Source organism: Triturus cristatus, chromosome 4_2 (assembly GCF_964204655.1).
Source record: "Triturus cristatus chromosome 4_2, aTriCri1.1, whole genome shotgun sequence".
NCBI classification, from domain to species: Eukaryota; Metazoa; Chordata; class Amphibia; order Caudata; family Salamandridae; genus Triturus; species Triturus cristatus.
In genome coordinates this window covers 56,562,711-56,578,297 of record NC_140586.1, presented here as the reverse complement: position 1 = coordinate 56,578,297, position 15,587 = coordinate 56,562,711, and the positions used below count along the sequence as shown (strand labels likewise).

General features: G+C 46.4%; 1 protein-coding gene across 2 annotated transcripts in view; it reads left to right on the top strand.

Moving 5' to 3' along the window:
• The first annotated feature begins 5,366 nt into the window (after positions 1–5,366).
• Positions 5,367–15,587, top strand: part of CC2D1A (coiled-coil and C2 domain containing 1A) — a 203,486-nt gene continuing 193,265 nt past the window's right edge. For both annotated transcript variants that reach the window (XM_085600484.1, XM_085600483.1), the window contains exon 1: positions 5,367–5,496. In XM_085600484.1, coding sequence (XP_085456610.1) covers positions 5,434–5,496 — 63 coding nt within the window. In that variant the 5' untranslated portion in view covers positions 5,367–5,433. The remainder of the gene's footprint in view (positions 5,497–15,587) is intronic.

The window sequence follows — 15,587 nt, the reverse complement described above, 5'->3', positions numbered from 1 at the left end:
GTAGTCTATCTCTAGAGAAAATTTACCAACTTTAGATATTTCTGTAAAGCAAAAAAAATGGGGAGTGCTGGGTGGTGTGCCTCTCATGGATCCCAGCAAGTTTTTTTAATCACAATGCCTTGCAAACCTCAAAATGTGACTATAGCCGCGCATTTTCCTTGCATTACTGTGTCATAATATTCTGTTGTCAGAAAAACCTCAATTTTCCTACCATCCAGCATTCCCCCCTGGTCTCCCGATAAAAATGGTACCTCACTGTGTGGTGGATCAAGTACCCGCGACAGGCAAGGGCCCAAAACGTATTGAGGCGACATCAAAATTACCTATCACAAAACAACCTGGTTTTGCAAGGGGGTCACCTGGGATTTTGGCCCTGGGCTCGGCACCATCATGGGAAACATACCAAGCTCACACATTTCTGAAAACTAGACACCCGGGGGAGTCCAGCAGGGTATGGCTTGTGTGGACCCACCAACGTTTTCCTACCCAGAATCCCCTGCAAACCTCAAATTTAGCAGAAAAAAACACGTTTTTCTCAAATTTCTGTGTGGTAAAGTTGTGGGATCACCGGGCTGACACAAATTTCCTACCACCCAGCGTTCCCCCAGGTCTCCCGATAAAAATGGTACTTCACTCATGTGGGTGGGTCAAGTACCCCTCACAGGCAAGGGCCCAAAATGTATTGAGGCGACATCAAAATTACCTATCACAAAACCACCTGGTTTTGCAAGGGGGTTTACCTGGGTTTTTGGCCCTGGGCTCATCGGCCATCCTGGGAAACTACCAAACCCACACATTTCTGAAAACTAGACACACGGGGGAGTCCAGCGAGGTATGGCTTGCGTGGACCCCCCAACGTTTTCCTACACAGAATCCCCTGCAAACCTCAAATTTAGCTGAAAAACACAAATTTTCCACATATTTTTGCTAGGTTCCCTAGGTGCCGGCAGAACTAGGGTTCAAAATTTACAGCTAGGCACTTTGCAAAAAAAGGGTCAGTTTTCACTGTGAAAATGTGGTGTGTCCACGTTGCGTTTTAGGCCGTTTCCTGTTGCGGGCACTAGGCCTACCCACACAAGTGAGGTACCATTTTTCTTGAAAGACTTTGGGGAATGCGGGATGGGTGGAATTTTGTAGATCCACACAGATTCCAGAACTTTCTACCACAGATATGTGAGGAAAATGTGTGTTTTTTTTTTTACAAAGTTTGAGGTTTGCAAGAGATTCTGGGTTTTGAGCCGTTTCCTGTCAGGAGCACTTGTTCTACCCACACAAGTGAGGTACCATTTTTATCGGGAGACTTAGGGTAACACAGAATTGTAGAGCAACTGTTATTACCTTTTGACTTTCGATGCATTTCTGCCTTCCAAATGAAAGACAATGTGTAAAAAAGAAGTCACTTTGAAAATGTCCTAAAATTCTCATGCTAGTATGGGTACTCACAATTTTGGAAATGTGCAAATAGCTACTGTTTCTAAACTCTATATTTCGTTCCAATTTCAGAAATACATAGGTGTCGTTCATCCCGATTTTTCACTGTATATATTTTCCCAAATTGATTGCTATGTACTCGGTACATAATAAAAAAACCATTGCAAAACGCTGCTCAGTTATTGGCTCTGGGTTCGTCGGTTTCTTGGTGAACCTAGAAGTCCTATATATCCCCACAACCAGAAAGGTCCAGTGGATGTAACGGTATATTTCTTTAAAACATCTGTCATAGTTAGCAGAAGTTACTGATGAAAACGTTGGCACAAACAGCTGTTTTATTCCAACTCATTTTCAATTTTTCCTATTTTCAACTGTTAGTTTCTATAAAGAAACCTTGAAGGATCTACAGAAATGACTTGTTGCTGAATTCAGAATTTTTTCTTATTTTCTAAAATGTATAGCTTTCCAGGATCCATTATTGCTTTCATACCCATTTCTACCATTAACTGGAAGAAGGTTGAAAGCACAAAAAATAGCAAAAATAGGCTATGTCCCAGTAAAATGACAAAACTGTGTAAAAAATGTTGGTTTTCTGACAAAAGTGTGTCAGTCCCTTAAACCTGAGAAAACTGTGATTTCAGCCCCACAATCCCTTTGTTGATACCATTTGCAGGGAAAAAAACAGACGCTTTAATTTGCAGCACTTTCTTCCCATTTTTGAATAAAAAAACAAAATGTAGCTGAATTTTGGCTAATTTCTGGGTCCCCTCCAGGGGATTTCACAAACCCTGGGTACCTTTAGAATCACCATGATGTTGGAAGAAAAGGACGCAAATTTGGCGTGGATACCTTATGTGGTCTAAAAGTTACAGGGGCCTAAGTGCGAACTACCCCAAATAGCCAAAAAAAGGCTTGGCACAGGGGGGAAGGCCTAGCAGCGAAGACGTTAAGGTGGTTGATGTTAAGGTGGTTGATGAGTTGTCTGTTTTTGGTGATGGTTTGTTGATGAGGAATGAAAGGTTTGTGCCTCCTATCTCGTTAAGGTCACGTCTCATCAGTTTGGCCCATGAGGGACATTTGGGACAAACTTGGACCACCAAGAGAGTCAGAGAAAGATTTTGGTGGCCACTCATGGATGCAGAAATTAAAGAATGAATTGTGCATTGTGCTGTGTGCAAGAATTCTGAGAAACAGGAGGAGCAGCACGTTTCTGAAGCTGAGGAAGTGTGGGAGAAAGTTTGTCTCGACTTCATAGGGCCATTTTCCTTTCTATCTGAGCAAGACAGGTTTGCAGCTGTACTAGTCGATGCCAAGTCCAAGTGGATGGAAGTCGCATTCTTGAGGAATATCACCACTACCTCGATTGTTGACTTCCTCAGCGATGTTTTTAGGAGGGAGGGCATACTTTCTGTTATCCTCACTGATAATGGGACACAATTGAGCTCAGAAGAGATGAAAATAAATGTGGACACCTTAGGCGTGAGGCATGCCTTTTCGTCTTTGTACAATCCCCAAGATAATGGTCTCATGGAGAGAGTCAACAGGCAGGTCAAAGGCACGATGCAGTTGGCGTGCAGTGCTGGTTTATCGGTTGTAGGGGCGGTCAAAGACATGTTATCGTACTGCTGTTAATTCCACTTCAGGGAAAATCCCTTTTGAGATGATGCCTGGCAGGCACCCTGGGACCAAGTTGGTACCATCTTGGATGCTGGAGAATGTGTCAAAGGGAACAAGGATGCTCAGACAAGAAAGTTAAAAAATGTTTCATTGCGGTTGGTGATTGGGTCAAAGTCAAGCCGGGGGGGGGGGGTGGGGGGGGGTGGTATAAGGAACTTGACCAAATTCCGTGGCCCATTTAGAGTTCATGAGGTGAGTGGAAATTGGGTGAAATTGGAAAATGGACAAACCTGGAAACTCAGAAGGATAGTCCTTTACCAGAGACAAGGAAAGGTTTTGGTTGTGATGAAGATGTGTCGTGTTCGCCTTGGTTGTTTATGAATGATGGTGAGTTCACAAGTGACAGGGGTTGTGTTAGGTCTAAGAGGTCTCCTAGTGTTTCGGTGGAGATGAGCCATGCAATCCTGATGACATCAGTCCCACTGACAGACCACAAGACCACGTTTTTCCACACAAGGGTGGTGTCATGAGTTTTCACCATGTCAGGAGGGAGATGAGAGTGAAGAAGCCTCCCGCCCATTTAGGAGATTATGTTTGCACTTAATTTGTGATTCTTCACTGTTCAGTTGTTTGCACTGAAGTTGTGATTTTTCACTGGTTTTCAGTTTTGTGTAGGGTGCTAGTAATTGGGGTGTCGTTTCACCATTTATATGTAACCTTGTCTCTGTCTGTGATGTCTTTGTCTTTTGTCCTCTGAGTTCCCTGGTTGTGTGTCTGTCCTTCTGTCTCTGGTTTATTTGTTCCCCTAGAAAGGGAGATATGTTATAATATGCTTAGGCAGCATCAGCTAGGCTGATGCTGCACTCTCTTCTATGACATACCAATGTTCTGTATTATGTCATATTCAGAACGTGGGGTTTGAGGCACTGCTGATTCTGCTCCTGTGCTGTGCCTGGCAGGAGTCTGGCGTGGGGTCTCTTTCCTATTCAAATAAAGTACTTGCTCCTTTGGACCAGCAACCGGCGTGGAACCTCTTTTATTTACAACACAACTACCATTGAAGACACTCTCTGATTGAAGGAGGTCTGGAAATGCCATAATCGTAGTTTTGGGAAGAAGGAGTCCAAAACTGGAGAAGATGTCTGGCCAATGGGCCTAGATGCAGGAGAGCCCAGGTAATCATTGCTACAAAGGATGGCTACAAAAATGTCTGATGCGGGCTCTCTCTCAGTTTTTCCCATGTGAGTAGGTGCAGTAAAATGGGACGGCGTTGTACGGTGCTGGGTGAATGTAAGTTTTCTCAGCTTGGTTACTTGGCGCCTGGTGGAAAGATGTGACCGCATCATTAATATAAGGACTGGGACAAGGCAGGATTGAGAATATAATGTATAACATTATACACCCTTGTTATAAAATAATTGCTCCCATCCAGGATTTTTTTGAACATAGCATATGCCAGTAGGTCCTGTTTCCAATCATCAAAAGTTTCATGATGCGGTACTATTAAGCATAAAAACCTATTTCTACAATAGAGGCTGGCAATAGGGATAAGCATCTGGGACGGTCTCTCTCCTCACTTATCTTTCCAAAATGTTAAGGAATATACAAAGAGTGTACCTTACTGCATCGTACCTTTCAAACTCTTGCCTCAAAAATGAGGATGAATCAATCATTTAAGAGGGTGGTCCCCTGAAGGAAATGGGAATTGATACTTTTTTAGAGGGTGGTATAGACTTGTAAAACTGGTGACGCACTAAGGTCTAAGAAGGAATAATGTTTATGAGACGGATGAATAGAAGTAAAAAGTGGTTGGCGCCCACCAAATGCAGTTCAGTTGACAGGTATAATGTATAGAATGTGGATGGTGGCTTGACGGTCACCTCAAAATTAAGCAGAATTTAAATGCAATTACTATCAGCATCATAATTCATACCAACGATTTAAAATAGAGAAAGATGGAGATTTAAAAAATGGTGACGATTTAATTTTACCCTTTACTTGCGTTTAAGTGTAGGATTTTTTAAGCAGGAGAAAGCTACGAGAAAAATATTTGGGGCTTTAAAAAATAGTGAGTTGCCCACCCAGGTTGTTACGGACATGCAGGCAACTTTTGAATATTTGGGGGAATGGATGCGAGGGCGAGGGATGCAGCCGTGCTTATTTTTGCCCGGTGAGACTGTGAGACATCAAATAGAATATTTTGCTTTGGGGAGTCTAGGTGACAGTTATCGTCTCTCTTTTATTCCCACTTCGCTTCCTGGTTTCCGACACTTGCTGCTTGATGGTCGCGTTTGCGCCACTTCGGGCAGAAGCCGCGGCCGGAAAGCAAAACCTTGTTGATTAGCGACGGGAGAAGGCGGAAGAGAGGTAGAAAGGCGAAAGAGTATGGATCGAAAGCAGCGGGGCAGGGGAGCTGCTCGAGGTCAGGGGGCAGCCCGAGCCCGGGAGGTGAGCACGGTGAAGAGGGAGGGACGAAAGAGGGAGTAACAGGGGATCCCGAGCGGTGAATAATGTAGTTTTGGAGGACATAATATTGAACCATATGAGAGGTGGGTGTTGTTATGGGGAGTACATTTGCAAAGATCTCAGTGAGAGGGTGGGGGTGCGGTCAGAGGGCCCGTGGGTATAGGTACGAGGCATTTTCATGGGAGGCGGATCACAGGGGAGAAAGTTATTGAACGAAATCAGGGACAAGTGAAGTTGCAAACAATGGTGGGAGATGCCAGTGACAGTTGTGAGGTGGTGGTAGGGAATTCGCCTGTTTCAGGAGGGACGCAGTGACCGGTGAGTAGGGGCAGCAACGTTCGAGGGAGGGCGTCGACAGGTGAGGTAAGACTATGACAGTTTGAGGGCAGTAACAGATAGGGAAGCAGTGCGGTTTGAGTGAAAGATAAGAGGGGTAGACAAGTGAGAGGATGACAGGTGAATGGTGCATTACAGGGGCTTATCGCAAATACTGACAGGACCCGGTGAGGAAGGGCAGTAACATTTGTGTATGTGGGTTGGTGGCTGGTGATAGTCTTTGTAGGTGAAGGTGGTTACTGAAAAAGGTAGTAAACTGGCATGTCACTGGTAAAGCTCGAATTGGTAAATAAAGACAGTGACAGGTGATAGAATGGTGACAGGCAGTGGCATAGCTTAGCCAGTGAGATTCGAAGGGTGTGAACCTTAAATTTCGCAACTAAAAAAGCAGTGAGATGAAGGGTGGAAGGATGAGTCGACCAAGGTTCGAGATGGACTGTTTCCATGAAGAACAGGGTCAGTACTGATTTGCATTTGGTGAGTCTCTATCTAGAGTGGCACAGTGGGTGAAAAGCGATGGGTTGGAATGCTACCCGAGCGATTGCCACTGGTTAGACTATTTCAAGTATTCATCCCATCACCTTTTCGGTGTTTGATTGCCAGTAGTATGCCTGGGAACGATGGATTTAACCCAGATCTCTTGACTGGGGGTGAATGTATGATTTATTCAGCATTCCGTCCATCATTTGTTTGCGTAGCACTTTTCACCCTAAGTGGGATGAGTATGCGCATAAGTGGGTGCCTTGCTCACTGTGCCACTGGATTCAAGCTAGCCTGGCTGATGAAGGGTAATACCCAGAAAACGGTCCCAGGATGCTTGTTTCCGGTCCAGGGAGGACCTGGCTTGGCAGTTCGGTCTGGACTGTTCCCATGAGGCACAGGGTCACGACTGATTTGCATATGGCTGGGTCTAAACCCGGGGTGGCATGGTGAGTAAAAGAACGATGGATTTAACCCAGATCTCTTGACTGTGGGTGAGTGTCTGATTTATTCAGCATTCCGTCCATCATTTGTTTGCGTAGCACTATTCACCCTAAGTGGGATGGGGATGCCCTGACGTGGGTCCCTTGCTCACTGTGCCACTGGATTCAAGCTAGCCTGGCTGATGAAGGGTAATACAGAGAAACCGGTCCCAGGATCCTTGTTTCTGGTTCAGGGAGGACCTGGCTTGGCAGTTCGGTCTGTACTGTTCCCATGAGGCACAGGGTCAAGACTGATTTGCATATGGCTGGGTCTGAACTGGGGTGGCATGGTGAGCAAAAGAATGATGGATTTAACCCAGATGTCTTGACTGTGGGTGAGTGTCTGATTTATTCAGCATTCCGTCCATCATTTGTTTGCGTAGCACTATTCACCCTAAGTGGGATGGGGATGCCCTGACGTGGGTCCCTTGCTCACTGTGCCACTGGATTCAAGCTAGCCTGGCTGATGAAGGATAATACCCAGAAACCGGTCCCAGGATGCTTGTTTTCGGTCCAGGGAGGACCTGGCTTGGCAGTTCGGTCTGGACTGTTCCCATGAGGCACAGGGTCAGACTGATTTGCATATGGCTGGGTCTAAACTGGGGTAGCATGGTGAGCAAAAGAACAATGGATTTAACCCAGGTCTCTTGACTGAGGGTGAATGTATGATTTATTCAGCATTCCATCCATCATTTGTTTGCGTAGCACGGAAATCTGAGACCAGCACAGCTTTCCAAGCCTACTACCTCCATTGATTGTGAATTCTAAATTTTTTTACATTTGCACCTTTTCAAGGACTACTTTTATGGGTGCAGATTTTCTATTTTTTGGCTAACCAGTCATCATATGGGGCTGATTCAAAAATGTAAATCACACTTTTGAGTAATATACACCTTTAAATAAGGCTAATACTTTTTGTCTATTGGTCGATTCCTAGTGTAAGTTTACTCCAAAAGTGTACCTCCATTTCTCCAATAAATTGAAGGGTCTGTGGGATAGTTATAGTCTGCATTTTGTCGCACATTTTGTAGGACTACTGTAGGTCTAAAGACATACTACAAAATGCTATTCACAAACTGCTCTTCTAAAGTACTACTAACAAAAAACAGTAGTACTTTAGAAGTGCAGTTTGTGAAGAACAAACTGTAAAAATAAGGGTGAGGTCGACAGCAAATTAATAGTGCAAGCCGAGGGTCTGGCTTGGCTGTAAGAATCCGTGTATAATCCAAGCCATGAAAACGTTTGGCATGTATATCGTACAACAAACATAATGTAAAAATATGGTTCAGTCTCTTCAGAATTAAAAAAAGTGTATTTCATTAACATGCAAAAGCGTTTTACCTTCGTACATCAGATTATATCATGTCATAGACGGGCATTTATTAAAAGTAATAGTTTTTAACACAAACTTGGAAACATTGATGGTTTGAGCCCACACCGACGAGGCCATTAGTGAACTAAGACAAGTCAGAAGTCATGTAAACCCTAAATGTGGCCTAGATTCTTATTGTAGATGGAGTAACATTCTCAATTTATTAAAAGTGCTCTCATAAGTGATAATAAAGAAAAAGGAGGCTCTGTGGAAAAAAATGTTTTTCTAGCATCACACAATTTAGGGAAGCAGAAAAGCTGGTATTGATTCCAAGTTATCTGGTTTCACATTTTTGGAATTCAGCCACCAAATGTATATCTCTGTCTCTCTGCTGTTTTACATCAAAGGTCACTGTTTTGTCTTTTATTTTGGCGCACCATGAGAAAAACCAAAACAGACAGCAGACGTGACTCGGGCCTCCAGACCCAACTGCCAGACTAAGAATACATTTATTTGGAGGGTGTCGCACCCCAAAGACCCCCCTCCCCTGAAGCTATTCCTTTGATGACAGGGATCAGATGGAGGCAGTAACAGGTGGGTAGGGCCTACAGCAGGTCAAAGAGGATGCTGACACATGACTGCACTCCACTGGTTGGTTATTGACCGGTCAGGTGAGAGAGGGTAGTGATTGGGATGTCTAAAAGTGAGGCAGGGGCTGAGAGGGATCGTAGGTGAGGATGGCTGTACCAGGTCAGGGAATGCAGTGGGAATCTGTAACACGGAAGGTAACAGTTAAGCAGCAGGTCATATGTTGGTACAGAAACATGCGAGCCAGTGAATGTCAGGTATGGCGCAGTGACAGGAGTAAAGTGTAAGAGAGTTGGTGACAGGTTCAAAGGGGCAGCAAGAAATCAATTGGGCTAGCAGAAAGGTTTGCGAAGGCGCAACGGGCGAGGTCTTGAAAGGTCGGGTGCATTCGGTGGTAAGTCAGAGACAGTAAATAATGATGTAGGTAACGGACAATAATGTAGATAAGTGACAGTTGAGAGAGCGGTGACAGGTGAGGTGGGCTTCACGGTTTTGATTTTGGTGACCGCTGAGGAATCGGCAAGTGGTGAGAGATTGTTGTCCCAAATGAGGGGATGACGATGCATTCTTGGATAGTTTAAAAAAGGTATTTTTATTAAATTCCGAACGTCGAAGAAGTATAGAGATTACAGCGATCACAATATATGGTGATGAAAATAATACAAAAGCAAGTATGCGTCTAGATTAGGCACTGCAGTCCATATTCTGCTGTTAATAAGAGAAGAAATCAGGGAGGGTGGGAACAGGGAACATAGAAGACCAGTCACTCAGCAGTTGTATGTTGAATCATTTGCAATTAAGGAGATATGACAAACAAGTCTGTATCATGCAGTGGTATATAAGATTCACCAGCCAGGTAACAGTACTTAGCATAGTTGGGAATAAGCAGTATCGTCTGGCGCTAAGGGCGCAGCATCTGCAACATCATGCCTGTGATCTGATGTGTCTGCCTGGGCAGAGAGAGACAATTCAAGGGGACTCCAAATAGCCCTAAGCTGGGAGCGCAAAGGCATTAGCTCCCAAAAGGCAGTAAGTTGTTCCTGACAATACACTGTGTCTCTGAGCCAGTCAGTCGTGAGCGGCAGTACGTGACAACCCTATCTCATCACAACCATCGCAAATAGCTTGGGCCTGTAATCTGATAAAGCCTGGCAATCTGCAGAAAGCCGGCGCTGGTTGCGGAGCAGCGTGTACAATGCGCATCTGCAATCAAACCCATTCTGAACAGCCGCTCAGAAATGGGGTAAAGACTGTGGATGTATTTAAAATGAATAAGGCAAAGTCTGTAGTTAGGGGAGTACGCGTGGGTTTGAACGCAGCAATAGTGCCACTGATCATCTTTGAGGAGGGCGATATGTCAGTGTTCCATGTGCACCTTTTCATAGGGATTCTTATTGCACAGAGTTTTGCATCCCTGCATATAGTCACATTAATAACTTGCGGGGTGATGGAGTGGTGAGAGTCACCTCAAGCACTTGAAATGTAGGTGGGGCGTCTGGGAATGTGGTATGTATTGCACGGGTCGCAGCACATAATTGATGGTATGTGAAAGTGTCTAATAGTTCAACATCTTCACCTTGTAACGCTTGTTGCAGCAAAATGAAAGTGCTGTCAGGGTAGATCGAGCTCATCGTTGTGAGGTGCAGCTTATGCAGACTTGAGCGGGTCCTTTGGTCTTGAGTGATGGGGAAAGAAGGGTGTCCTATAAGCGGCACAGAGGGAGCGAAGAAATGCTCGGTGCAGGCCCTGCGTCTGAGCTTGTTCCACACCGTGCATGCAATAGTGGTGATCTGCACCCGCAGATGTTTAGGGACATGAAACAATGTTATTGGAAGAGGACAAGGCGATGCGTGATAAGCTTCAGGGGTTGTGTGGGCAAGGAATTGTGTAGGAAAATGCAAATGGTGGCCAAACTGTGGCTGGGCACTAAGGTTATGTAAGTCCATGTCAGGGGCACCCAATCTGCCTTGTTCGAAGGGGAGTGTTATTATCTCCCAGGAAATACGGGCATGTCCACCCGTCCAAGCTAAGGAGACGAGGCGGGACCTAAGATGCAGACGGAAATAATGTAGTAAGGGAATTGGCAAGTCGATAAAAACATTTTGGAAGGATGACCATTTTCGCGATTGCCTGACATCCAGTCCGCAATAACGGGAGCTGCCGCCAGCCTTCGACTTGCTCGTCCAGTCGTGTAAGTAGGCTTCCATAGTTGGATTTCCACAAAGCACCAAACCTGAGGTATTTAACAGGGCCATCTGCCCAGGCAAGCGAAAATTCCGATGGGAATGGTGATGTCTCATCAGTCAGTGGGAAGAATTGACTTTGCCCAGTTGATCTCAATACTGGACAATCCCTCAAATCTGGTAAATTCCCTGATTAGGTGGTTTAGGTGTATATGCGGGTCTCTGACATACAAAGTGACGTTGTCCACATAGATCGGTACCAAAATTCTGCGAGGAATGAATGCAAGTCCGCAATGAGCGTGGTGTTGGCGGAGCCAGGCCGCGAGCCTCTCCATCGTAATCGCAATGGTATAGGAGACGGGGACCATTCCTGACGGGTAACCCTGGTCATGGTAAAAAGGGCTGAAACTTTTCCATTCACATGCAGTCGGGCCACTGGTCGGGAATACAGCAGACGGATTAGTCTAATAAAGGTAAGGTTCAGTCTGAGGCACATCAACAAGGCAAAGGGGTATGGCCAGTCGAGAGAATTGAACGCCTTTGTGGCGTCTAAGAATACAGCTGCAGCACGCAAGGTCGGATCAGTGGTGTGGAGTAGTGCAAAAAAGGTGCGTAGGTTGTAAGACATTCATCTATCCAGGATAAAACAGGCCTGATTGGGCCTCAAATTGGTTGGTAGGAGTGGGACGAGACATGAGGCGATGAGTTTGGCAAGGATCTTGTTGTCAATGTTGATCCTAGATAAGGGGTGGTATGAATCGCAGAAGTGAGGATCCTTACTGGGTTTGAGGATTGTTACTATGAGGGCTTAGCGCAGAGATGGGGGCAGAACTGCGGAGGAAAGTGATTCTTTATACATGGCAAACAAATGCGGGGCCAGTAAGGGGGCGTATTCCTTGTAAAAGGCGGCAGTGAGGACTTCCAGGCATAGCGCTGATGACTCCAATGATCTCTTCCATTGAGAAGGGTTCATCGAGATATCGTCTGTGGCAATCTTCTAGCCCCTGAAGCTGGATTGATTCCAAATAATTATTGAGGTCTAGGGGAGCGGAGCGTTGACTGGTCTGATATAGGGATGAGAAAAATTCAATCATCACCCCCTAGTACAGCCTGTGTGCACCTGAGCTAGGTCATCGTGAATCTCAGTGATGTAGTCTCTCGTCCATGGCTAATGGAGCAGTTGAGCAAGAGACTTGCCGGGTGTGTCGCCTTCCCCAAGCCTCCCTTATGAGGTAGTGCATCTCCCGCTTCGCAGCCTCATCGTATTCCGTCAGCTTGCTATAAATGGATGCGAGCCTTGAGTCATCGAGATCTGCAAAAAACAGAAGTTGAAGCTCCCTGATCTCCTTCTGAAGGCACACAAGGTCACCGCGCAGTGCACAGAGTTCGCCCGCCTGCTTTGCGAAGCATGTCCCTCTAATGACGACTTTGTAGGCCTCCCAAAGAGAAAACTGCAATATCTCTGAGGTGTCATTATGTTTAAAATATTCCAATACTGCTGTCCTGATATCTTCCCGGAATACATGATCACGGAGGGCTCCGGCGGAAAGCCTCCAAGTGAATGTGCGTTCGGGGCTGTCTGGGAGCTGAAGCTCCAGTAAGACTGGAGCATGGTCGGACAGTGTCCTCGGTAAGTGAGAAATCCAACCTGTCCAGCTTAGAATGTCATGAGATGCCAGCCAGTAGACTATAAGTGACCATGATGCATGGGTCGACGTTATACACGTCTTCCTTGTTGACAGCATGACGTAAGCGCCAGAGATCAGTCAGATCAAAGTCTTCCATAATCAGTTGTAGCTGGGCAGCTGCGCGGGGGCATCTGGAGTCGCTTGATCTGTCCTTCTTGGGGTTAAGTACCACATTAAAGTCCCCTCCCCATAGAGTTGCGCCAGGCCCTAGCGTCCCGGTCAATCACCATACCTCAGCAAAAAACACGGTTGTCGGTATTGGAACCGTATACGAAGTGAAGTTTGACTGGGTGGTCATGCAGGATACCGAAAAGAAGAACAAATCAGACTTGCGTGTCACGTAGGACCTTGCGCATGCACCATGGCAGCCCCTTTCTGATGAGGATCGCAACTCCGCTAGCATAGCTGCAATAGTATGCTGTATGTTGTTCCCCAATCAATCCAGCCCAAAGTCGTGCTTGTGTTCCCTCTGTGAGATGCAGCACCTGTAGGAAGCAGATGTCTATAGAGTGTCCTTACAGATATGCAAAGACTTTGCGCGCCTTGCGTCGGTTATTTAGGCCATTGATATTCCAAGAAACAACTTAAATTGCCTGCATGAGTGGTTAGGAAAGGAGCAGTAGAGCAGCTATCTTCTCCCTAAAGCTGTGGGCAGCATCAGTTAACCCCTTCGCTGCGGCGGGAATTCCGCCGCAGCGCTGGGGGGTGCGGGGGGGCAGCGCGGTGGCGCTGTGCTCATGACGGAGCCACTCCGTCATGAGCCACGGTTGAGCTGTGCTCATGACGGAGCGGTTCTGTCATGACTCCGCCCAGTTGCGTTGTCGTGGTCGTGGCATGACGGAACCGCTCCGTCATGAGCACACGGCAACCGTGGCTCATGACGGAGCGGTTCCGTCATGAGCGGGGAAGGGGTTAAATGATCAGGCTGAGTGACACTAAGAAAGAAAAGTGATAAAACATTAAGCAGCCAAATAGTTGCAATCAACAACATGGCCTCCCATCACCCAATTTGGTTCCCCAACTGAACCAGATACCCCAACAGCATTGATATAATGCATTGCTGGGACTGATCCCATGGGTGCGAACTAGGGGTCCGGCTCACTTACCAAACCTGAAATAGCTGGGTGGCCGGAGGTACAATTTGGGGAAGAGCATATTCCGACCAGGGCATTAGTCGCCAAACCACTATGTTGCCTGGGCTATCATCAGTCTTTATGCAAAAGCCACAATAATGTAAGCAGAAGGAGCTTTTGTACGACTGGCATCTACCATCTGGCCAAATCAGCCCCACAAGGGGACACCCTTGGGTGTCACAAGTCTCAGTGTTCCATCATGTGGATCATGCATAGCCAGGTAAGTATCCAGAGAGCAGTGGTCTGAGATGTTGCAGAGTGCCACAATTACTAATTTAGTAGGTTGGTTGAAGTTAACCGTTTTCGCTGAATGTACAACTTCCTGCTCTCGATCCTTCAGAGGCAATCCTCCTGCTCTCAGCGTGATGGTTATGACAGATTTTGCGGTCTCTTTAGAATTAGTGAAAATAGTTTGACCCTGGTGTATAATCCGCAGCTTAGCAGGATATAGGAACGAGTACTTAGCATCAGTGTGCTGTAGGGTGTGCTTGATCTTTAGAAAGTCTCTGCATGCAGTCTGCACCGACACAGTGAAGTCAGGGACCATGGAGATCTCGATCCCTTTATAGCGTAGTGGTCGTGGTTCCCATGCCAGACTTAGTGCCCTGTCTCGATAATTCAGTAATCGAGCAATGATGAGGCGATGATCCAAGCGGCGGTCTGGGACCGAGCGATCTGTGGGCCCTCTCAAACGCGAGCATGGCAGAGAGGTCTTCTCCAAAAAGCGTCTTCCACATAGTCTTTCATTTTTCCCATGTCTGTTGACTCCAGCAGTCCAATAATTTGCAGATTGTTCCGCTTGCATCGGGCTTCCAAATCTTCATTCATTTTTACTTTGAATTACTTCCAGTATCTTCGCTATGCTTCTCCCTGGATGCGGAATGCTCATCTTCGACATCAAATGTGTGATGTTCCAGTTGATCGATGCTGTGTTCGTGCTTGTCCACCTTTTCTTTGAGCCGATCAAATCTGTCCCGAAGTAGACCAATTTTGGTTTCGATGGCAGTCAGGCTCTGCTTCAAATCTAAAAACATGGTGCGGATATCAAGGTCGGGAGACGGACTCCCTGCACCCAGCGCCGCTCTCTGTTCATCCTCAGGGGCTGTTCCATCACATGTGTTTTCCTGCGGTTGTCAAATGAGAGTTTGGATTGTTTGGTGTCACTTTTCCCCATCTTCTGATATAAGGCACGCTGGGCGCAGAGGTGCCCACTCAGTGGCTCCAATGGCAATCAAACACTCAGAGTATCAATGCCGGCAAGGGTTATTTACTATTTCAAAGTAAAGACAGGAATTGTGAGACAGTTCCTCACTCGCACTGCGACACCTAGTGGCGTCTAGGCATCCTCAGGGCAGTTCTACAATTACACGAACTCAGTTTGAGAGTCAAATGCAAAGTTCATACCCAACCACTCCCTGAGTAGCTGCAGGGGGCTCGAACAGGTTAGAAGGGGTTCTGATTCAGAGTATGTCGGAACAATGCAGTACAAGGCCTAGCCAGTCTGGTCGCTGCAGTTATATAGCATTCTGCAGCACACTGGCAGTCATTCCACTTCACCATGTGCCATTAATGCCGAGATTCAGGCTCGTGCCTGCCCTCCATGGACCAGTGCAGCCCTCCAGACACAGCACTCCCCGTCAATCAATCAATTCAATCAGGGTTTGTAAAGTACAGCTACTCACCAGTGAGGGTCTCAAGGTGCTGTGGGGGTGGGAGGGTGCAGCAGGTAAGACTAAGTGCTGAGTTCAACTGAAGAGCTAGTCTTGTTGCCAAAACCCTCAGGCAGCCAGATGATGCAGTGTTCTTAGGCTGGGGCAGCAGTCTCCACGCCGCAGGCCCTCCTAAACCGCAGTGCAGTCTCTATGCACTCA